Here is a 23,990-nt window from a genome sequence, read left to right on the forward strand (position 1 = left end):
AAAGAGGGAGAACGAAGGAGAATGAGAAAAAATGAAGGGAGGAAGAGGAGGGGAGAGGAAAGGAGACTGGAAAAGGTCAGATATGTCTTGGGTTGGATTGCGGTAGTATTTGGCCTTTTTTTGTCCCCTCCTATCACTCCTCTTCACACCCCCCAGCCCATAGGTAAAGCAGTGTGTCTCCTGTGCCTCCAGAACTGTTGGGAACAGGGACAGGAAGAAGCAGATCCCTGGAAATCAGCTTTTCTGGTACAGGACTGGGGTTAGATACAGTAATTGCTTCTGCCACTGCACATCCTTCCCAGCTGTGGTTATCATAGGCTGGGGCTGTGCAGGCAAGGGGTGGGAGTGTGTGCAAATGGGGACATTCAGGCTGGTCCAGCAGTTCTCACCTCATCAGGCATGGACATGCCTCGTCAGGCAGCTCAATACCCCAGGCTGATCCCCATGCCTCCTGTGCTATGAACCACTTTTTCTCCCAGGATGCTCCCTGTCTGTACACAGACCTAAACTGGAGCTGGAAATGCCTGTTGTTCTGGTGGCCACAAAGGAAAATATCAAACCAACAGCACTGGTGCCCTTTTCTACTACTTGGTATAGGCTTAAAATAATTGAGTAAATAAAAAGGAAATATAAATATTTGCTACTACCTTCAAGGGGATAAAGACAGGGACAAAGTGCCATTTATTTCTCTGTGCCAAACATGACAACTGCGTTCCCACAGCTATCCACAGAGAGACAAAGTGCATATCTGTAGAGATTCAATAGCCTCTTCAGGAGGTTTAGGCTGTTATTCAGGCTGGGCTTAGGGATATCAGGAGAGAGTGTAGCACTTCTTACACAGTATTGTGGTGATTACAAATTGTACATACAGTATTTAGATACAAGGTGATTCAGCACTAGAGCAAAGACAACAGCAGGATTTTTCCTATAAGAACTGGAATAAAGTAATCCTTATCCAGCGTAAGGAGCAACACACTGAGGCAGTAGCTCAGGATGCAAACACGCAGGCAGTAAGTAAAGCTAACGGTGCAGAGTACCTGGAATAGCCTATTCTCAACTGTTTTTACTAATCCAAGGAAATGGAGTGTATTTTAAAGATAGAAAGTCAGTGATTACAAAAGGCCACAGGAAAAAACCCACAACTCACATAAAGATTACAGGAGGGTCACATAGAGTCTGATAAACTACAGTGAAGAGCCAGAGGGATTTGTTTTGTTGGACTCAGAAGTGCAGCAAGACTGAAGCTTTGTGCTTTTGAGAAAAAATGGTGAAAGACATGCAAAAGATTTTACTTCGGTAAAGCAGGAAATACTGATCCTGTAAAACAGAGTGGCCAATCTAAGTGGCTAAAATCTAAGGCTATAGATTTCCTTAGTACTCTGAACAGCTCTTTTCACTTCTCTAAAGCAGCCTTCCTAGAAGATACCATAGCTTGCCAGTAAAGATATGTATGCGATCTGGTTTTACGAAAACATAGTCTATCTAACATCTGATTACACATGAAGAGTGTCAGCAGACAGGGGAGTCAAGTCGAACCATTGACACTCAGGTTATAATTTACATGTGTAACCACTAGTCCGTGTTACCTCCCTTCTACAACAGGCAGCCGAAAAATGCTGTGGAACCATCTGAGCACCTCTTGGGAAAGCATGCACAGGCAGATGTTGATCTGTATTTATCACCATTAAGTAACAGATTGGTATCAGTGAGATGGCAGTTGTCACTGGCTGAGAACAAAATGACTGTAAGAATGGAAACCCATATCAAGAATCATTGGGGACTTGCAGAAGTACAGAGAACCAGATAAGACCAAACCATAAAAACCCAGTATGATTTAGAGTCTGCAAACAACTTTTCAGCTGAGGGAAGAGCAAGGGTGAATCAGCCACCACAAAGAACTTGATGCCCAAAGGTCTGTGTCATGGTCCTCTGCTTACCTAGGTACATAGTGGAGAAGAGGTGGAGGAGGTGAACATCTTTCAGTGCTCCAGATAGGAGGATGGCAGTGGACCTGCTGTTTTGCCCCAGACTGCGAACAGTCACATTCTGAAGACAGAGGAGCCTCCATGACACAGTGTGTCAGGAATGGACCACTCATCCCTGACTGTAGTAGGGCTGGTCCCAGAAAAGTCCATGGGTGAGGCAGGTCCAGGACTCAGTAAACACTATCTGCAAACTGAGTTGCTTATGAGCCATGTTGTTAATGCAGGTAGGTTGTGTCCAATGAGGCTGTATTGGAAACTACATTTTCTTCTTAAGCTTTTGCTTGACAGGGTAAATTTAGGCTGGAGCAACCCTTGGTATGGCCATGCTAGAAAACAGACCCTGTAGGAAGCAGTTCCACAACCACTCTAACAGAGAGTGCAGAGCATCATGGCCTGAGGTGAATCATCCCACTTCGGTTACGATCTGAGCTTTGAGTTCAGGGCAGGCTTTTCAAGTAAGTGTGGCAGTCAGTGAGAAACCACAGCAGCAAAGGGAGAGGAGGGCAACAGCGAGGGGTGGGAGCTTTGGAGAAGAGAAGCAGCAAAGCAAGAACTAAAAGCAAGGGGCACATGGTGCAAAGCTGTGTGAATGGGGAAGTGGAATAATGCAAAAGGGGAATACAGCAAGGGGGGACAGTTTGCAGCCCAGTCAGGCTGAAGCAAATAACTCTCTTCCCTGCTGGAGGCTCAGCACACACATAAAAGGTCTCATGGCCCCTCAGGATTGCCTGAGCGATAGCTCACATAAAATAAATCCTATCAGGGCCCAGGGTAATGAGAATACCTGCTGTGGCCATGCCCTGCATGCGCAAAGAAATGAGCCTCGTGGTCCCCCTAGGAAAAGGTTCCTGCCGCTACTGTCTGTGCTGAAGGACAAGCGTCCTGCTCAGCTCCCGCTTTACTGTGAAGTGCAATCATCTCTTCTGAAAGAGCCTTCTTGCCCTTTTCCCATCCTCACTGAGGAAGCAGAGCCCCACAGAAAGAAAGGGAGAGATGGAGCAGTCCTTGCTGCTTTGAAACCTGGGTGCGGGAATGGTATCACGCATTCCTTCCCTTGCCCACCATCTCACATGAGTGCCCTGCAAACCCAGACCACTCAGATCTGGTGCCCAGGGCACTGGAAGTCTCCCAGAGCAAAGCTGTCTCACTGAGCAATTCTTTCCCATTAGCGTCTTCCTCAAACTCAGCAAAGGGAACAAGAAACCCCAGATGGGTGACTGCCTGCCCTCAGCCCTGCTGCACATGCAGAAGGAAACTCATGTCAAGAGCACCTCTTGGTGGTGTGAGAGGGCATCAAAGCAGAAACAGACCTGTACATGCTCCGTTTGGGGTTATGGGCCTATTTCCTGCAGTGGCTTTCTCTTTCCTGCAGCCTGTACGACTGAGAGGTTTTACTGTAGCAGGTGCCTGTTCTCAGAGTTATTCCAATGTGTGTCATCTGAATATAATATCCCATTTTTAATAATCTAAAAGTGATGGAAAGAAACACCCTAAAAGCCTTTATGTACATCCCTATCTTCCCTCTTACAGAGGCACTGGTCGAGGAGGGATGTTTATAGATTCACCCCAGAAGTGGGGCTGGAGATACACCTTCTTTCCATGACTTACATAGCTCATTGTTGGCTATGTAGAACTACAGTGCCTTAGACACAGGGCTCATCCAGACATGGGATCTCAGCAACACTCAACACCACTTTTAGCTTGCCTTCTTCTTGCCCAGTTACTTCCACTCTGCCAGTCACACAAGCCCATATGCCAGACTGCAAGGGCAAAAGTGCACACTGGATTCACTAGGTCAGTGGTCCTTGTTCATCCCTGCCAACAAGGTCCTACTGTGCTACTGGCCAGTTTTCCATCCAGTCTCCCTTAGCCTGAATCCTGTCCCAGGCCCCAGTATCCTCACATGACTGTGGTTCTGTCACAGGTAAGACTCACTGTATTCTTCAGATCTCCCCAGCTCTTTTCCCCTCAGTCTTCATCATTCCCACCCCAGATGTTCACTCCCTCTTCTTCCCACCCTACTTCTACCCAGGCCCATAAGGGGTATTGGAAACCTTCAGAGAAAAGATCTGAAACCAGAAGTGTTCCTTTGGAGCCAGATATACTTGCCTTCTCATCTGGCTTAGTCCTATCTCCTGGCATGCTGTATTCTGCGGCTGCCTGCCCTTTCCAGCTCCTCCCTTTAATAGTCTTTGTCACTCTCGCTTCTGTCCTTCTCTGACCTGCATTCCTACAGCCGATTCCCGCTCTCACTTGCAGAGGAAGCAGTGGGTTTCCTTTCCCCCCCTTCCCTACCACCCACAGCGGGAACACCTGGTTACAGCTGGTCACTTTGTGCTTCTGAAATTGCCTCAAGACTTGGAAATGTTCCACGGTTGAAGGTTTCTGGGCTGCAGCCAGTGCCAAGTGATGGACTGGAGAGCAGAGCTCTCCTCCTGAGCAACAACAACCTCCCATTGCTGCAGCAGTGTAAAGGTCACCAACCTCTGGAGAAACACTTTCCCTCAGTTCCTTCCTTCAGGAACATCTGAGCTGGAATCCCACTGTTCTTGGTCTAACCGGCCTCCTGACAAAGCCTGGAAATTCTAGTTAATCCTGTGTCACCACATCCCTTCTTCTATAGAATGCATCTCCTGCCCATCCACTCATCAGATCAGGCTGGAGCACACAGATGTACACACATATGCACTTTTCCAGTTGCATGGGAGGAGAAGGAAGAGGAGGCAGATCCTCATTTCAAGGAGGGAATGGAAGGAGTAGAGTCTCCTGCAATCTCTCTGTTCCTTGTCTCTTCCTTCTTAGGGTACTGCTTGCTTCTTTCTCTTGCTTCCTAGCTCTACAATTCCTCTGTTTTTGGAGGACAATGAGGAAGGGCCGAGAGTTGGGATTGTTGAGACCAAGAAAACAAGGATCTGGGAAGACCTCACTGTGGCATTTCAATACATGATGGGGGCTTATAAGAAAGATGAGGACAGACTTTTTAACAGGGCCTTTAGCGATAGGACAAGGGGTTATGGCTTTAAACTAAAAGAGAGTAGATTCAGACTGGATAAAAAGAAGAAATTTTTTATTAAGAGGGCAGTGAGGCCCTGGCACAGGTTGCCCAGAGGAGCTGTGGCTGCCCCATCCCTGGCAGTGTTCAAGGCCAGGTTGGATGGGGCTTGGAGCAACCTGCTCTAGTGGAAGGTGTCCCTGCCCATGGCAGGGGGTTGGAACTGGGTGAGCTTTAAGGTCCCTTCCAACCCAAACCAGTCTGGGATTCAGTGACAAGATGGAAGAGGTCTGGCAGCAGCTCCTACTGGCTGCTTTTGTACAGAAGTAGGGGAGAGGGTGGGTATGAGATGCTGGTTTGCAGGGCTCCTCTCATGCACCAGTCTTGGCTGTCATAGTACTGGAAGCATACGTTAAAACAGTTCATTGCATCCCTTGATGCGCTTGCTCCACTTTGCAATGAACACAGAGGTTTACATAGTACTTCCTTGTATTAGCAATCTGGGCAGGTGGGGAAGTGCAGCAGGACCTTATTGACACCATAGAGGAAGAACAGGGATGGCATGGGATTCCTAGAGGCTGCTTAACCTCCTTGTTCAGCCTTCACAGAAAATACTGTTTCTTATGATGTTTCGCCGTTGTCACACATAGGCACTGGGAAGACATGAAAAATCATTGCCTTACATCACCCCACTACTTTGACTTCAGATCCTCTTCCCTGCCTACACCCCCTCCAAAGTTTGGATGATAAAGGAGGAAAGAGGAAATCCACCCTTCCACTTTCTCACCCTGCTTCTAACCTTTGTCCAGCTCCCCTGTAAAAGCAGTTCGGTGCGCCCAGCCATCTGGGGTGGGGTGGGAATGGGTGGGACACGGGGGGAGAACAAAGATACTGCAGCAGGCATCATCCCAACCACGCAGTCCTGCATGCCCCGCCTTCGGCTAACGGCCTCGGCCGCAGGCTTGCTGCTGTGGTGGGAAGGGAGGAGGGACCGGAGGGTGACTGTCAAATACAGTTCCCTCTTCCACTTCCTCCCTCCCTCCAACCTGCCGCTCACTGCAGCACAAGGGCTGAGACTCAGGTCTGCCCATCTCTCCCCGCTGTTTGCCTTGGCCCTGACTTTCCTTTGCCCCAGGTGCCAACCTCTGCCGCAGGTCCAGAGACATGCAAGCCATCAAGTGTGTGGTGGTGGGAGACGGGTAGGTATCCAAAGGTTTGCTGTGGATGCTGGGAGGGGGAGTGGGTGACAAGGGGCAAGAAACAGAGTGTCTGCTTGGTGAACCTTCCCCAGCTTTGCTTCTGACCTCCTGCAGACCGCGTTCTCTGTCTGTCTCTTTCTTCCTGGGGGCAACAGACCTTCCTCTGGGGATGAAGTAGAAGAGGACATTTTGAAGGGCACCTGCCAAAGGGGCATGGAAAGTGGGTCAGGTCTGTCCCAGCACAGGAGGTGGTGGTGTTGCTGCCAGGTTCAGCCTGTACGCAGGAGTCAGATTTAAAACCCGACAAGTGCAAGAGCTCTCCTGCAGGTGAATGGCTCCTTGAAAGCCATCTGCTCACTAGGACTGACTGGGAGAGGGCACAGCACTATGATCCTGATCTGTGTTCAGCACATTATCTCTGTATCGGAGTGTGGGGCAGAGTGTGGGGCAAGGGGTTTCTGTGGGCCCAAGGAGGACAAGCTCTTTACACTGTGTATATGCCACTTTGGGAGTGAGAGGTAGCACAGCTTTGCCTTCACAGTGTGATGGTGTCACTGCCCGTTTCCTGTGATCCCTAGAAATGGCCTGATCTAAGCCATCAGTGAGGGAAGCAGTCAGTACTGCTTGGGGCAGAAGGGACAGGACTTATTCTTGCCCTGTCGGATAAGTAGATGCAAGGGAGGAGAGTCTGCGTTGGGCATGGAGTAAGTTAATTCATTTCCCAACGAGGAGCTGACCAGACTGCTATCTGGGGCAGCTATCAGGTAGCAGATAAAAACACATTTGCAGCAACCCTGCTCCCCACAGTCACTTCCTCCTTCAAAACTCGCCTGGGGAAGAAGACATCTGCAAACATAGCAGTACGTGTTAGACATATTCTTAGGGGCTGGAGCACGGGGATGGGGAGAAGGGACAAGGAAGGAGAGAACCCCCAGTAAAAACCATTACCTCTAAGAAAAGTCCTCTGATGGCTTCAAGCTAGAGCTGGGTGTTTATCTGTTGCCCTGTTAACCCTGCAGTTTCCCCCTACACATGACACCAACTCTGTAGCCATGCCTCAAGGCAGCATCCCCCTCATATCATGGCTAACCCCACACATCCTGCTGTCAACTGCTCTGACCCAAACTCCTCTTAGATGTCTACTGTCTCATCATTTTGCTTCTCTGTGCACTACACCTCCCCTCTCACCATTTTGCGATGCAGCAGTCCAGTTATCCCCCCGCAGCTCTGAGCAATTGGGCCATCACCCTTCACCTCCCTCCTGGCCATATCAGCCTTTCACCCTCCCTTGGCTCAACCTTAGCGACCGCAGGACCTTCTGCCATCACTCAGCTAAGCCCCTTGATGTTTGTTGCTCCATAGCTGTTCTGGCCCTATATCCCACATCACTGACCTATTAACACTGAGCTAAGCCTCAGTAACCTCACCTCTTCTCTCAATAGCTTGGTGGTAACCTTCACGTCTTCACTGACCCTTTGTGCTCCTCTCTGGTCAATCGCACTAGTTCAGAACCATCCCGCTGTACATGCCTGACTCACCCACAGTCCTGTAGATCTCCTGAGCCATCACCTGTGGAGCTTCAGGAAGCCTCCGTGGCCCTCCCTGTATATCTCTGCAGTAAAAGGGAAGTAAGGGAGCTGGGAAAGAGAAGGGACTCGGAGAGGAGGATCTAAGAAAGGGAGGTGGCAGAAGGAAGAAACAAGTGTAAGAGCACGCTGAAGAGCTTTGTTTCCTCCTCAGCTTCCCCACAGAGCAGTGGCCAAGGCAGATGCCTTGTGAATAAGGGTAAAGACGCTGTACGGGCCAAGGGCACACAAAAAGGCAGCGCTGCAGCTCTGCAACAGGGACTTCACAGGTACAGCTGAGATGGTTGGAGCATCCCCAGCAGCGGCACTCCAGCCTCTCCTCCAGGAAAGACCTCTCTCCCCTCCTGTGGCTGTGCTCGCAGGCTGAGGAGGCAGGTTGCTCTCACCACCTCCATTTTACATATGCTGCAACTGAAACCTAGCCAGACTTTTCCAGGCCACCGAGACCTGAGGAGCAGCAGCACAGCAAGACGAGGATTCTCCTTCCCACTCCTGTCCTGGGTGCTTTATCTTCCCCAGTTTCTCTCTACCAGTTTTCCACACCACAGGCTTCAGCTTGACCACAACACCTTCTTGATAACTTTAATGCCTCCTTTCCCACCTGCCTCACACCAGCGCTCTCACCCAGTCTGGTCCATACTGCTACCCTGGCTCATTGGCTGCCTGCTGCAGCATGGGTGTGGGGAGGCTGAGGAGAGAGGAAGCAGAAACACCACCAGCAGCCTCCACCAGCCGCAGGGAGAGGCACATTGATGGCTGCTTACAGCTCTCTGCAGTGATGCTGCAGCTCTCTGCAGACAGGCAAGACTGGAACATGTTGTGGCTAAGTCAAGAGGAGGTGCTGTGGGCCCCTGGCCACAGTGCCTGCAGAAGCAGGCAGGGGTGCCTGTGCTCAGAGGCATGTCATGGCACTCCAGCACTGAATCAATACACCTACCCTGGCTGTGAGCGCACTGCACTGTGCGTGCACTGGGAAATGGGCTCTCACCTCCATCTCAGAGTGGAGGTGTTTTAGCTGAGTGATCTCTGTACCAGACTGTACAAACAAGCCTTTGTGCTCAAAGACATCATTTCTGGGTGACATCCTGTCTTTCTGCCTGCTGGTTGTCTAACCTATGTCTGTGCACTCTCTGGTCCTGTGAATGCATTTCTGCTTCCAGGGGCCTTCTGACAGGGCTAGCTTAGACGTGTGAAAGGATTGCCCCTTCCCCGTCTCACCCTAACAAGTCTTCCTGCACTACACAACTTCCTGCTGGTTTTCCTTTCTCTTCCAGAGCTGTAGGCAAAACCTGTCTCCTCATCAGCTACACCACCAATGCCTTCCCAGGAGAATACATCCCCACTGTGTGAGTAAAGGAATAAACTGGTTCTGGGGATGATGGGAGGCATGGAAAGCAGGATGTAAAGGGGTACAGAAACCTGTTGTAGTTCACTCTGAAGGCAGGGTTACGATGTCCATACCAGCAGAGGAAGGGCTGCCAAACTGGCAAAGGTGCCGCTACACTTCAGGTCTGTCACCTTTTACCAGAAACAAGTGGACTTATAAACCCCTAGTATCAATGGGACGTTTGGGAGAAATAAACCAACCCAAGGGTCTATCTGCCTGCTGAGTTTATACATAGTTTACACACAGTTGGGGGTCCTGCTAGGCAAAACAACCAGGCACAAAATTGGCCTAGACTCAAGAGGAGACAGTTGGATAGATAGAAGTCCCCACTTCCTTCCTTATCATTGGAGCAGGCACTGATAATGCTGACGGTAAGAGTGCAGGATTCAGCTCAGTGCCAGAATAGAAGCACTATGCAATCCAGCAGATGCATGCGTGAGGCTGGGACAGACATGCACACTCTTAGCATAAGAAACAAGCTTAAGGTTGCTTTAGTTTGAGTGGTCAGGTGCATTTGTACTTCTAAAGTGCATGGGATTATGTTTGGGATGCACACCATACATACTCATATCACACCACGGGGATGTGAAGTATGACTATACTCTTCCTGAGGTGGGAAAAGGAGCTAGGCACAGTATGTCAGACTGCCAGCTCAGGTTCAGATTCCTTGGGAAGGAAAGATGCAGGAAAACCTTAGTGTCACTGTTTTGTCCAGACCAGTTTGCAATGGCATCACAAAACATAGCTGTGGCAGCAAGAACCCTTCTTTTCTCAGAAACCGGTTTGTGGAAGGACACCATCCCTTCAAGCACGTAGCCATGAAGTGGCTGTGCATTTTGTGTGTCACACACCATTTCTCCTCCTGTCTGAGGCTTGTGCCTGGAGACACGAAAGGGAGGCCGTTCTGTGGTCCTGGACTGCATAGCTTATCTCACAATGGTGGTTTATGCTGTGTGCACATTCACAAGGTCTTTGTGTTGGAGCAATGGGGAGGAACACCTCCGTCGTTTTAATATATATATATTTATTTCTATGAAGTCTTTGCTCCCAAGCATGCAATCCTGATAGCGGTTCTCATGTATTTCACACTGAATTGTCAGAGTAAGGGGACACACCTTGGCATATTGGCCTCAGGTTCAGCAGGAGTGTTGAGGAGTGCAGGGCTCTGAGGGAGATACAGATACATGGGTTCTTCTTCTTCATTTTTAAGAAGAAATAAGGGGTTTAGAGTACGGAAGAAACACAGGAACTTGGTTAGAGCAGACACAGCAGTGGGAAGGATACTGGAGAAAACTGAAGGTTTTATGGATCTGCATGGAAGATGGCAAAGGCAGAGCTGCAGCCGGGCACCTGCCCAGGACAGATGGGGAGAAGGTTGATGCTGAGGGGGAAGTTCATAAGGTTAATAGCATCACCTAGGTGAGCTGAGAAGAGGAACCACCACCCTTTGCTCCCGGGTGCACCTAGCAAATCCCCGCTACACTACTGGAAGAGCTCCCTCTTCTCCTGTTTGAGCTATGGCCTATGTCTCTGAATTCCAGGTTTGATAACTATTCCGCCAACGTGATGGTTGACAGCAAGCCTGTAAATCTGGGGCTATGGGATACTGCTGGACAAGAGGATTATGACAGGCTGAGGCCACTGTCTTACCCGCAGACGGTGGGTCACACTCTATGTCCCTCCTCCTTTGTTCCTCCTTCAAATATGCCTTTGGCCCCAGTGCAAAAATCAACATTTGCCTTAAAACGGTGACACGACTGTTCCTGTCTCTCTCTGACCTTTTTTGAGAATACCTCTGTCGATATACAAGTGCTTTGAAACCCTTAATGTAAAAGGCATCTAACGGTATTTTGGAAACTTTATCTACTGGTGCAACATAGCAAGAAAACCCCTGGGAATAAAAGAGCCAAACACTCCTTTTGTGAAGTTAAAGTGGCTCAGGGAATTCAGGAGCTGAGGCAGGAGCTTCTTACATTTCTGTGAACCCTACTATTCTGGCTTCTGCCTTTTAAAAGAGATCTGATGTGGAGACACGTGTTTGATCTGCTGACACCTCAACTAAGCCCAAGCATCTTGCAGAACAAATGGATGCCTCCACAGATACACAGATTCACCAGTTTTTCACCACATTAACAGAGTGATTCTGGGTTTAAAGATCACTTTCCTTGGAGGATGCTGTTCCAAGCAGTCTCTTGGCAAGCTCAGAAAGATGCTGCCTCAGGCACTGGTCTCAAGGTTGCCATTGCAACCAAAAGGGCTAGGAATTGAAGACACTATTTGTTTCAGCTAGGTCCAGCCACTTAAAAGCCAGACACCTGGTATAAGCTGTTTGTGTAAGCTCCTTCTATAGTCAGTGCAAGCAGCTGTATTTCTCAATAAAGTGCTTGCATCCACCCTGGGGCACATCCCAAGAATAGGTGCAGGAGCTGTTTTCCAAGTGTTTTGCCTCTAATGGTTATAGAAGTATGGAAATGAACAGGCTGGGCTTGCCACCCTTATTTTAGCTATATTAGATGAAAGAAATATAACCCACAAGAGCTGGTTTGGTTTAGTTTTTAATGCAAGTAAAAATTATGCCATGCCCAGGGGAAGCACTTATGCGGATAACCAAAATTCTACCTCATTTGTGTCCTGCATGTGCACTTTTTGGGCTGACCATAGCTCTGTCTCAACAGCAGGCAAAATTATTCTGTCTTGAAGGCTTTCTGGTGTTCTGTGAGAAATGAGCAGGATGCTGTCAGGCCATTTCCCATGAGGATGAGTGTGCCTACCACAAAAACCCCATCCTCATAGTTAAACATTTGGCTCTTCTGATAATGGTGGCTATGGTTACCATGAGTCAGGGGAGCAAATGTCCTTCTCCCTTCTAGAGGCAATTAGCAACATTCAGGACTGTCTTACACTGGGAGACCGCTTTCCCTAGCATGACTCTTTGCTGCAGAGGGAACATGCTGCCCACCTGGCTCTTCTCTCCCCAATTTGCCCCCTTGTCATGCAATCCCATGCTCTCAGCCTAACTCTGTGCTATGGTTGTATACTTACAGGATGTCTTCCTGATCTGCTTCTCTCTTGTCAGCCCAGCATCTTATGAAAACGTTCGTGCTAAGGTGAGGTGGAGTATCGTGGTCCATCAAGGGCTGAGGAGGGTGAGACTGGTGGTGCTCTGTGGGTGAAGACTGCCAATGGGAGGTCTGGATTCAGAGAGGTACTATCATTTTTACATCAGTCAGAAGGAGCTAAAACATCAGCCTTCTTCAACATGTCTTCTCTGAACCATCTCAAAGAAGGTGGAAACCCCTATTAACAGGCTAGTATTCATCTTTCTCAGCTATTGAGCTGTGTGTGAGACCACTAGCTTATATTCCAAAGGCATCTTTCAGCCAGGACCAGCACAAACATGTAGGACTAGTCTGTAGGGTGTGAGAAGCAGGTACTCACAGCCTTTGGATAGGAAGTGATGGAAGAATGAGGAGATTGAAGGAGGGAACAACATAGTATTTCCTTCCTATCACTTTCAGATTCCTCCCTGGGTTTCAGGGAGCCATGAAGTGTTGAGAGCAGCTTATGCTTTTGCTTAACAGAATTTGAGACAGAAGGCTCAGCAACAAGGGCTAGCCTGGTCTAGGCTATAGTGTCCACCACTGAATGGAAGGGCTGTGAGGAAGGACAGGGTGTAAGCTATGTTGCTGCCTCTCTGTTTCCTTTGTGCATGCCCATATTGTTGACTTCTCGCATCTTTGCGCTTTTGCTCCCATGTTAGTGGTTCCCAGAGGTACGGCATCACTGCCCTAACACTCCCATAATCCTTGTGGGCACAAAGCTGGATCTTCGTGATGATAAGGACACCATTGAGAAGCTGAAGGAGAAGAAGCTATCTCCCATTACGTATCCTCAAGGCCTTGCTCTGGCCAAGGAGATCGGTATGTACTTAGGGCATCATTTGACCTCGAGGCAGAACAGAAGGGCTTACCCTTAACTTAATGTGACTTTCATAGAGGTATCTCCCAGTCGTATCTCTGAGACACAAAGGGAGACACATCAGGGATCATGGAACAAAAAGCATGTCAGGAGACTCAGGAAGGAGATCTGCTCCTTGAGAAAGCCTCAACCCTTCAACCCTCTGTTTTCTGCCTCTCTCTGGCCACTGTCGTAAACACACACACACACACACACACAAACATATGCTTGCACATTCCCCTCCCCTTTTACTCTGCTATTTCTACCTCAGCCAATGTTTTTATGTGAAAGCCGCAGCTGCTGTGTGGGCAGAGGCCTCTCCTCCACATCCGGAAAGACGTGGAAGAGTGAGTTTTCTAACATCTCTCAGGAAGAGCTGCAACTGCAGCTTCCTGTCCCTGACTGACTACCAAGGCACACACATGCAGCCCCTGGTGCGCATGTCTCACCCCACCGCTCATCTCAGGGGCATCAGCTCCCGCTTGTATTCTGGGACATGCACAAATGCTTGTTACAGGTAACTTCTCAAATACAGCACACAGAGGCAGGAGAGGGGGTGAGAAACAGCTTGAGGGGGGAGTTTTCAACTGAAGAGTGCGTGTTCGACCACGATAGCACAGCCAGCCTTACATGATGGCTTTGCTCTGGCTATGAGGGTAGAGAACAGACAAACCCTGGTCTTGTATAGCTGGCAAGCTTTGCCCTGAAGTGAACTGCCTGAGTGAGAAAAGTGTGTCCTGACAATGCTTAATGGCTTCGATCGCCTGAGCTGTGTTTATTCAATTTGCTTTGCTTTCCAGCATGAGGTGTCTGAGATTTTGAAGGTACAGAGTCCCAAAAAGGGAAGTACCCTGTGATCTGAGGACACTGTGCATCAGGCACTGCGAGGAGGAGGGTGTTGTAGCTGTGAACTGGTGTGAGCCAGAAGCATGTTGGTGATGCACGTGCATCTCTGCTTGGTGCGATCTGTGGCATTCCTCTTGCATGTTTCTCTTGGCAGCAGACCCATGGGCACCCCCAATGCCTATGCCCGTTCCCTTCCTCCCTATTACAGCACTTGCTTTCCTCCCGACAGACTCTGTGAAATACCTTGAATGCTCAGCTTTGACACAGCGCGGCCTCAAGACAGTGTTTGATGAGGCCATCCGAGCAGTCCTCTGCCCGCAGCCCACCCGGACAAAGAAACACGCATGCAGCCTCCTCTGAGCGAGTAAGTCTGGAGGGGATCCCTTGGAATGACACCAGTGGCACTTTCCTGCTCCCAAACCTGGCTGGTCAGGGCCACTGGGTTCCTATGACCTGCTGTGCCTGGTAGGATGGGCCGTCCTCACAGAGAGAGAGGGAAACAGAAGTCCTGCTTGGGGAAAGGACAGGACATGGCATGACAGAGCACACATATCCCTAACCCACTTCCCCCTCCTTCCTGCTTGCCCATGGGCATGTTTTCCCCCATCTCCTGGTGCAGGGCGGACCAGGATTTTCCAGCTCTGCCCTCACAGGGAAGAACTGTCTGTCATCCTCTGCCACAAAGGGAACTATATCCAGGGTGCCATGGGGATGACCTGCTGTGAGAGGTGCAAAGCTGCAGGGTTTGCCTATAGGGAAAACAAAACAAACCAAAAAACTCTGCTGTTTCCTATTCATGGCAGTTACCCAATGGCCCTTCCCCTTACCAGGCCCTGCTCACCTCAAGGGGGTTTTTGTGTTGCTGTCCACCAGCAGGCAGCAGCTTTTCCCCAGGACTCCTATACTCCTCATATTGTTCCCACCTGCCCTTCCCCTTCAACTCAAGGCAGCAGAGGGAGGACAGAGGCTTCAGAACAAGAGGCAAAGCTGGCCAAGGCCTGAGGGAAGAGAAGAGTGAGATCTTTCTAGTTGGGACCTTGCTTTTCATTCTCTTACCACCACGGTGGCAGAGGGAGGGAGAGCAGGAAATAGACAAGCTGATGTTGCAAGGTCTGTCATGTTTTTGGCTACAGATCCCATCCCCATCTTGATGCCAGGCTCTGCCCAGCACACAGCAAAGCAATGGTTCCAGCATCCCAGTACCATCAGTACCTTGTGGCGGTCACTGCGCTTTTTACTTCTGCTGACTTGAAAGACTGTTGTGGGTCCGGCAGCACTGGTTTGCCCGTTTGCACAACTTCCCCACACTCAGCCCTTCCTCACCAAGCCCCGAGCTTACAACATAGTAAGTCCCAATAAACAGACTGTACATTCTTGCTATGTCCGTGATGTGTTGTGCCTCAGGGGGATAACGGACCTGATGCCGTAGGCATTGGAATGGCTGGGGTGGAGGTACCTGCTTGCTGTGACAACACAGGCAGCACCAACCTGAGCTGTAGGATGAAGAGAGCAGACCTGGCTCATGCACCAAGCTGCTAAGTTCTCAGCAGAGCCCCCTGTATTCCTAAGTGCAGATGTCACGTGCCAGCCAAAGGTGATTACACCTTGGCTTTTGCCCTTCCCCTTCTCAGCCTCCATGTGTTCAAGAGAAAAGTTGTCTCCCCTCCAAGACACACAGAGGATGAGATGCAGGCACTGGCATAGGACACATCTGGTAGTAGACTCCTCTCTGTGGGGACTGCAGCTGTGGGTTGCTGAGGACACTCCTTCACCAAAACATTTCTGCATTAACGCTCCTAAGCTCGTGCCACAGGCAGTCATACCGGTACCGGCGCTCACTCCCGCTGCCAGGCTCAGGCAGAGCGAGAACAGGAAGGGGGAGGGCAGGGGGGGAAATAAAAAGAGCCAGGAATGAGTCACCAGTCCAGACAAATTGCCTCCAAGTCACTAAAATGAAGCTGAAGAGAATAGTCCCAGCGGTACCATGGATCTGGCAACTGTGAGCACCTGCCTTCCTGATGCATTGCAGGGACTTGAGAGTAAGTGGTGTTACACAGGGTGGCTGCTACTGCCACTGTTTGCCAGAGGGAGGAGGGCTCAGGGTGCGGTGATTGGCACTGCAAAATCCTGCAGTCCTAGGAGGGCAGAGAGAAGCTGTGGATCCAGCTCACCGCTCCCCAGTGCAGCACCAATTCTGGGTTTCAAGACCGGCTTTCTGCACTGAGGAGGTGCATGGGTAGTGCCAGCAACAGCCCCCCACTGTGAACCCCTGAGGTACCCTGCTGCCAGGCAGATTTCTGCACATTGAATTCCTGGGCAGATCAAAGGCAGTCAATTCAGTGATGAGGCACATTATTCACTGGCAATGTCCAGAGCAACCTGGGAGAACATACTGCGGCAGCGAGTTCCACAAATGTCTGCATTGCACATGGACTGCAGGATGAATTGCCCAAGCCTCATCCAAAGGTAATGTAAATTGTGACAATGTAAAGGCAGAAATTAAGTTTCTTGTTTGGGCATCCACCTGTGGAAGAGCAAGGGACACAAAGCCCCTGAGACTGGGATCCAGCCTCCCTTAAACTTCCTAAACATTACTCAAACCGATGAATTCACAATGGGTTATTACTTCCTCTCCAGTTTTCAAGCCTTGGCTTTTGCCTTCTCAGTCTGTCCTGTGTCATGTACAGCAACGCAGAGAGGAGAGGCTCACCATCTGCATGAAACAGCATTCATGTATCTGCCCACCAGTGGTGGTGCACAGGCTGAGCTCTCCTTCCAACACAATTCGAGCAGTTTGCACAACTCCGTAAGAGTGAGGCAGAGAATAGAGCTGGAGACCTGGAAGTTGTGATCCTGTGACTCTGCTTGTGCTACCAAGTCCTGCAACTGGTATCTGGCCTGAGAAGAGCTCTGCTGTTGCACAGCTCTGTTTCTTCTAAGACATGAGCTCAGGGGCTCCCTACATGTTGCTGCAGATACCTGCCCTGTCATGACAGTGATAGCCACCGGGTGCTACCTGTGCCATTCTGTGTGTCTCCAGACAGCATTGTGGCCAAGATCTAGGCTAGAGCATCCTGACAGCTTTCAAGGCCTGCACTGCCTTCACCTGGTCACCTTTGAGTGGCACTGGCTGGACAGAAAATTGCACAAGCAGGTTTGGTAGGAAAGGTTTTAGACCCTGGATATATTCCTCTCTCAGAGATACTTCCTGCTTCTTGTAAGGCTGGAATTGGCCTTAGGAGCTCAAATCCTCAGAACAGCAGTGCCAAATGTCAAAAGCTGGGCGACTGCACAGCACAAAGAGTCACTGGTGCTGACTGCAGGGCAGGGAATGGTGTGAGGACTACAGAGAAGCACTTTACACAGGGAATGGGATGGGAAAATCCTGAATTCCCTTCCTGGCAGGACTGCTCACACAAATGAGCTGGTTTTTTGGTTGTTTTTTGGTTGTTTTTTTTTTTTTTTTTTGTTGCCCTACCCCATTTCTTCTGGGTGCCCTCAGATGAAATCTGGCAGGAGAGTCAGGGGCTGTGGAACTGGAGCTTTTTTCCAAAGAACGCACAAAAGACATGGAATTGTGCATAGAGCCAGAGGAGGCGGGGGAGAGTTGAGACGGACATCCCCAGTTTGCCCATGTGCCCTCCACTCCATCCACCTGGAGGTGGCAGAACAGGAGGGAGAAGGGTTTGTGTGCTCAGCATCCACGCTGGGTTCTGAGCATCTTCCCAGCCAGAAGGCTTTGCCGTGTCCCTGCGGCTTTGAGCAGCACCGGTCTCGCCTGCAAGATCCCCGGAACAGGGAGCCCCTCTCTCTCGGCATTCACGGGATTCATAGGGCGCTTTGCACTGCCAGGGGAGCCGAGCTGAGCGCCCCCCAGCCACACTACTCTCCCACCACACAACTGCTGTCTGCATCCCTCTCTACGCTATCCCCATCTTCTTTTACCGCACTCTCCATCCTTGCGCTCCCCCTCTCCCCTTGCCCCTCTCCTGCATCTCCCTCTCTCCCTTTTATTCCCCACCTCGCTCTCTCCCCCCGCATCCCCTCCTTCCCTTTCTCTCCCGGTGTTCCCGTGCGTGGCGCCCATTGGCTGCCACCAGCCGTCCCCCCCGGCAGCCGCCGCTCCGCTCCCCTCCGTCTCGCCCGGCGGACGAGCCCCGTCTCCCGCGGATGGCGGCGGGAGCGGCGGGCAGAGCCCCGCCGCCGTGAGGCTGAGGGGCCGCGTACCCCCGGCCGGAGGGCAGCACGGCCGGCCGGACACCAGCGGGCATGCGGGCTGGTCCCGGCCCAACGCCGCCCACGGAGGGGGGAATGGGCAGGTCCGGGAGGCAGGACTTGAGCCTCCGGTAGCGCACGGTGGGACCCCCTCTTCGTTCCCGGGACCGCTTTTCTCAATTGCCTTCAAGAAAAGGGAAGGGGAAAAAACATGACACGGATTCTGCCGGCGAAGCAGAGGAAAATGTGCATCCCAGCGACACGTAAGTACCAGCAGGCTCTTCCCAGATGTGTCCCGCGGGTGTGAGTCCATGCAGAAGTTAACTCCGCAGTCCCTGAGGAGGAAACATGCCCATCCAACCGCTCCGACCCCCCAGCCCCGCCAGCTCAGCCTGATTCCCAACAGAGAGCTCAGCCCCGAGGTGAGGCAGGGGGAGTCCTCACCAGGGAGCTGCAGCAGGGCAGTGGGAAACAAGGGGGACAGGCAGGGATGGGGGCAAGAGGGACTGGAGGTTATTGGCCTCTGTGGTCCCTCTCAGCTCCTGTTCCTGTTTTGTAACCAGGTCCAGGCTCAGCTTTTAGCATCCACCTCCTCCTCACTGCCAGTGCAGACATTTATTAGGGTTTTTTTTTCCTACAGAAAGTGGTGGCACTGATTTGCATCTCTCCCCTCCTCTCTGCTTTCCTCCTGCTCTGCAGATGTATGCACCAGGTATATTCTGGCAGCACATGTTAGGGGATCCCAAGTCACTTGCAACAGGTACTATCCGCATGAGGGACAGACCCCAGGCGGATGCCAATACACTATCAATCAGCCGGAGGGCAAGGTTCCTCATCAATGCCTACCTATGTGGGTGCTGCCAAAGCAGTCAGTAGAGTAAATCCAATCCAGATGAGGCACTGGTGTCCAGTGGGACACCAAACTAGCCAGAATGGGTGTGTGATACAGCATCTGAGTTGGTAGATGGTACTTGCCAAAGTTAGAATGGCACAGGCAGACCGTGCTTGCTTAAAGATGAAGTTTCACCACTGCAGCTGTTTGAGCAAGAGAACAAGTTTCTAGTGAATCAGTGTTTTGTGTTGCATGCCTTAACATTTTTAACAGGGCTTTTGAGCCCTAAGTTCCAAACTCAAGCTTTACTGGGTTGCTAAACCACAGCCTGAGCAACCAGCTTTGATGTCTGGACACCAGACACTTCCCCATATGCTCTTCAGCCCCAGCATGAGTGTCCCTCTCTGTATTTGATATTTGTAGGGCTTTGTCTCCAAATGCTTTTTTATTTTTAAGTTCTTCTGCATTCTGGAGGAACATCCAAAGGGATTCCTAACTGTATTCCCAACTTCTAGAGGATCGTCTTAAGAACATACCATTCTGGTCTCTGCCACCCTTTGCAGGGATCTTTGTCTCCAGAAAAGCCTCTGCCCTCCTGTTTCCTCCAACAAGTGGTTTGCATCGCTAGAAGAGCACTGAAAAAACCAAAAAAATCAGAAGAAAGATCCTTGAGCTTGAAAGCAGAGTTTCAAATACTTTTGCCCATTCATTGCAGTCACTCACGACATGTTGTACTGCAGGACCCCAGGAGACGGGCTTCTGTCAGGACAGTGTGTCACTGCCCAAGGCACCTGCAAATGAAGAATGTCTAAACGATTCCAGTTCTTTAAAGCTTATTTAAGTATAGCAGGGAACATTTATGCAATAGCCTGTAGAGCATATAGCCTTAAGACATATTTGCCCAACTGTGGCTTTAAGGGGCCTATCAGAGGATATTCTTTCAGCATAAGATTTGATACACCTGCGGAGTCTGTTGGGTTTACCTATCTGATATCCATCTGAAGTTCAGGTTTCCCCTAAGGTATACAGAAGTTGGAAGGACACTTACAAAAAAAGTATAAAACCTGTAGTATTAAGACTTTTGTGAAGAAAGATGTGGTGGTACAGAGAATCCCATCTAGGAGAAAAGTCCCCGGGGTATTTCTGGCCTTCTGAAAGTAGTTAAGATTGGGAGTCCTTTCATCTGAGATTCCCATTTTTCATCTACATAACACAAGAGCTTCAGAGCCCTTTTTGTTGGGATGGGTAAAGGTGAGCTTTACGGTCCCTGCTCTCTTCCACCAAGTCATCCTCCCTTCCAAGGAGCTAGTTCATCAAGAAGGTGATGTATAAGGTTTCCCAGGGTGTCTCTGGCCTGGAGTATATGCTGGGCTCTCTATCTCACAAACCTGGAGCCCTGACAAAAGGCACGTTCTTCCCTTATCTGTCTCTTCTCTGCCTGCAGCTTCTCACCCAGTGTCAGCAGAGAGCTGGTGGTGAATGAGGAGCTTGTTTGTTCAAGGCTCTCCCTGCGTGAGCTGAGTGCTGTTTCCATGCCAAACCCTGATGTGACAGGCAGTTAGGCACCTCAGGTTAGGAAGGCTGGGATACTGCTTTGGTGTTGCAAACAGCCGGGGCAGGCAGAGCCTCTTCCATTAACAGTGTTACAGAGTGAAAGAAAACGAGATAAAGAGACAAGAGAGGGCTGGGGTGATCCTTCTTGGGGTACCCCACATAATCCAGCTCTTCTTTTCCTCCTAAACTGGTTTAACAGAAACCAGCTAGCCTCCAGCTCAGGTGCTGAGCTCAGCCTCTTGGCTTGGACTGAGAGTGGAGATGCTTTCATTTCTGCTCATGGGACTCACAACCTGGACAGTCCAAAAAGAGCTGCAGCAAGCAGGAGGGTATTCAGTGAATGAGTGAACTAGAGCTGGAATTGCACTTTGTCACTGGATGCTCTTCCCTTGTTTTTTCCTAAGGTACCCTCCACTCATAAATGAGAGTCAGGCCTCTGGTGACCCAGTATTCAAGCCATTAGCAGAAAGTGAGAAATCTCCCTGTCCCTGGACTAGCATATGGTTCTTTTCCCAGAGGATCTTTCCCACTCCTGTGTCTCCTAGGATTAGATGGGGTTGATACTGTTCTATATTTTCCAGCTGCCAGCATCCACAAACTCACCTCAACTTTCCATGCCTATCCACACCTACACTCAGTTAATGTGGTGTTTTTATCTGTGGCTTTATCTGTTCAGCTGTCATGTCCCCACTATCAATGGCTTTTTTCTCCTCCTTTCACTTCCAGATTGGTAACTGATCCTGCAAGGACACTGCCCTCCGCCTATTCCCTGCCTCTGCTATGGACACTTCTGCTTTCAGCCTCCCCACACCAGTGGTGTCTGAGGAGGGGAATACCTCTGGCAGCTGGGCAGGCTTCACCACCCCCAACAGCTCCACCATCACCAGCCCTGGTGTGATTTTCAGTGGTGTCCTCATCCCCGTGGTCTACCTCATTGTCTGTGTGGTGGGGCTGGTTGGGAATTCTCTGGTCATTTACGTGGTCCTGAGGCATTCTGTGAGCGAGTCTGTGACCAACGTCTATATCTTGAACCTGGCCCTAGCTGATGAGCTCTTCATGCTGGGTCTGCCCTTCCTGGCTGCACAAAATGCCCTGTCCTACTGGCCGTTTGGGTCTTTCATGTGCCGCCTGGTGATGGCCGTGGATGCCATCAACCAGTTCACCAGCATCTTCTGCCTGACGGTGATGAGTGTCGATCGCTACCTGGCTGTGGTCCACCCAGGGAAGTCCTCCAAATGGAGAACAGCACGGGTGGCCAAGGCTGTGAGTGCAACTGTATGGGTCCTGTCTTCTGTAGTGGTGCTGCCCGTGGTCGTCTTCTCAGACGTTCCTTTAGGGATGAACACTTGCCACATCCAGTGGCCAGAGCCTGCTTCGGTGTGGAGAGCTGGCTTCATCGTCTACACTGCCACGCTGGGCTTCTTCGGGCCACTGCTGGTGATTTGTCTCTGCTACCTTCTTATCGTAGTGAAGGTTCGTTCCTCGGGCAGGCGGGTGAGGGCTCTGTCCTCCAAGCACAAGCTTTCAGAACGCAGAGTGACCCGCATGGTGGTGGCTGTTGTGGCTGTCTTCATCCTTTGCTGGCTCCCCTTCTACGTCCTCAACATAATCAATGTCGTCTGCCCGCTGCCAGAGGAGCCATCCCTCTTTGGTGTCTACTTTCTCGTGGTGGTGCTGCCGTATGCCAACAGCTGTGCCAATCCTATCATCTATGGATTCCTCTCCTACCGCTTCAAGCAGGGCTTCCGGAGGGCCATCTTCCGGCCATCCCGCAGAGTCCAGAGCCAGGAGGTGCCAGAGTGCCCCCCTGAGAAGACTGACGATGAAGGGGAAGAGGGCGAGATCAGCAAGATCACGCAGAATGGTAACGACAGGCAGGAGCACCCTCTAAGCAGTGGGGAAGGAGAAAGCAACCAGCAAAAACCACTCCCCGAGGAGCCTGGGGGGTGCGAAAAGAGCAACAAGTTGCATGTCAGTTATTTATGATGAAAGGGATGGTGCAGGAGAAAGAGACACCGGGACGTAGGATCCCCTTCACCCTCTCTGCTTTTCCACCTCAAAGGCAATGGGAGACATTCATACAAAGGAACGTTAAAGTCCAAGACTCTGTTGAAAGATGAAGAAGGCTCCATGAACTTCTGGAAAAAACAAGGCGTTATTCTTGGCTTTGGAAGAGACACCTGAGCGTTTTGTGGTACCAGGTAAAGGAAGGAATGAATCCAGGGAGAGGTGAAGAGTGGATAGGCACCCACACTATGGAGAAAGCAAGGTCAGCCCTAGATGGCATGATCCTCCGTTAGACGACCCAGTGTGAAGAGCATCAGCTGCCATCTGACTCTGGCACCTCAAGGAAGTACTCAAATAGCATACAGAATGTATAGGCATTCCAGGACCTTGATTATCTTCCTTATAAACATGAGAAGCAGTTTACCATAAAAGAAAAACAGGGAGGAAAAATGTCTGCAGCAAAAACATAACAGCCAGTTGCATGTATGGCTGACCCCTTTTTAGCTCTCCAGTAAGCCCTGGGGACGACATTCCTCCTACCCATGCTGGTCGTGGCTGGAGACCACTCAAAGCTTCTTCTTCCTTTCTAGGGCTCTCATGGACTCTGGGCAGGCTGATGAGACTTACCTGAGAGAGCAGATGGGACACTTCATTCCTGCACCTTGCATTCTTCAGTGTTTTCCTGGTGCCTATGCACCCCGGTGGAAGGTATAACAAGAGCAGAAAATAATACAACGAAGCATGGGCTGGAGGCAGGGTTTCCTACAAGCTGAAATGCCCTTTCCCTTTGTCTCTCCCTAAGCCTTATTGTAAATAAAGAGTCTTTGGACTTAAAAGGCCGAGTGGGCAGAACTACCCTGTGTGTTTAGGGAAGTGGGGTGCTATAGATTTGGCTTTGGCTTTCCTAACAATCCACAATGTCTTTGAGATGAGTTGATCTCTGTATGGAGTAATGTTTGGCTGGTACAGGAGGTCAAGTCATGTATCAGTACAGGATGGGGCAGGGAGCAGAGGGAGGTTGGGGAATCTTCTTTGTGTGAGAGCTATGGTTGCAGGAGTCTGGGCAATACTAGGAATTGATTCGTGTTTGGGAAATGGTAGAGTGGCTAAGAATGAGTAAGAAACTATGCGTCTGCATGTGTACGAAGGTGACTGTATGCAGAAGTATGTATTGGAATGGCTGAAGAGGACTGTAGATCAAGGAGTCAGGGCTAGTGGAAGGTACGAATGGGTTGGGCACTGATGCTAATCGGTGTGTGGCTGTGGGGCGTGTATAAGCGTGTACAAAACTGCACAAGGTGGTGTGCATGTGCATAAGTGTGTACAAACACAGATATGGAAGCGTGTGTATGTCATTATGGGATGTTTAAAGGGTAGATAGAGGTGTGTAGGCATGCAAGCATATGTGGAAACGTGTGCACATGTGAATG

General features: G+C 50.3%; 2 protein-coding genes across 3 annotated transcripts; both read left to right on the forward strand.

Annotated features, from left to right (window-relative positions):
• The first annotated feature begins 5,993 nt into the window (after positions 1-5,993).
• Positions 5,994-15,328, forward strand: RAC2 (Rac family small GTPase 2). The gene is made up of 7 exons (XM_065678945.1): positions 5,994-6,176; positions 9,037-9,108; positions 10,691-10,808; positions 12,194-12,256; positions 12,910-13,069; positions 14,182-14,316; positions 15,086-15,328. The coding sequence occupies exons 1-6, from the start codon at positions 6,142-6,144 to the stop codon at positions 14,310-14,312; spliced, it is 579 nt and encodes a 192-aa protein (XP_065535017.1). The 5' UTR covers positions 5,994-6,141; the 3' UTR covers positions 14,313-14,316; positions 15,086-15,328.
• Positions 15,329-18,084: 2,756 nt separating this feature from the next.
• Positions 18,085-23,321, forward strand: SSTR3 (somatostatin receptor 3). Of its 2 annotated transcripts, XR_010612517.1 has the most exons (3): positions 18,085-18,430; positions 21,280-22,754; positions 23,151-23,321. XR_010612517.1 is itself a non-coding variant. In XM_065678956.1 (2 exons), the coding sequence occupies exon 2, from the start codon at positions 21,334-21,336 to the stop codon at positions 22,537-22,539; it is 1,206 nt and encodes a 401-aa protein (XP_065535028.1). In that variant the 5' UTR covers positions 18,085-18,430; positions 21,280-21,333; the 3' UTR covers positions 22,540-23,321. The 2 variants fall into 2 exon arrangements, 1 of the variants encoding a protein (XP_065535028.1); XM_065678956.1 differs by having other exon boundaries at positions 21,280-23,321.
• Positions 23,322-23,990: the final 669 nt, after the last annotated feature.

This window comes from Lathamus discolor, chromosome 1 (genome assembly GCF_037157495.1).
Source record: "Lathamus discolor isolate bLatDis1 chromosome 1, bLatDis1.hap1, whole genome shotgun sequence".
Lineage (NCBI taxonomy): Eukaryota > Metazoa > Chordata > Aves > Psittaciformes > Psittacidae > Lathamus > Lathamus discolor.

Bases quoted from the DNA above. Each gene is read 5' to 3' on its own strand.
- RAC2 (XM_065678945.1), top strand. From the start codon at position 6,142: ATGCAAGCCATCAAGTGTGTGGTGGTGGGAGACGG. The intron at 6,177-9,036 runs GTAGGTATCCAA...TTTCTCTTCCAG, and splicing joins TGTGTGGTGGTGGGAGACGG to AGCTGTAGGCAAAACCTGTC. The intron at 13,070-14,181 runs GTATGTACTTAG...TCCTCCCGACAG, and splicing joins TGCTCTGGCCAAGGAGATCG to ACTCTGTGAAATACCTTGAA.
- SSTR3 (XM_065678956.1), top strand. From the start codon at position 21,334: ATGGACACTTCTGCTTTCAGCCTCCCCACACCAGTGGTGTCTGAGGAG.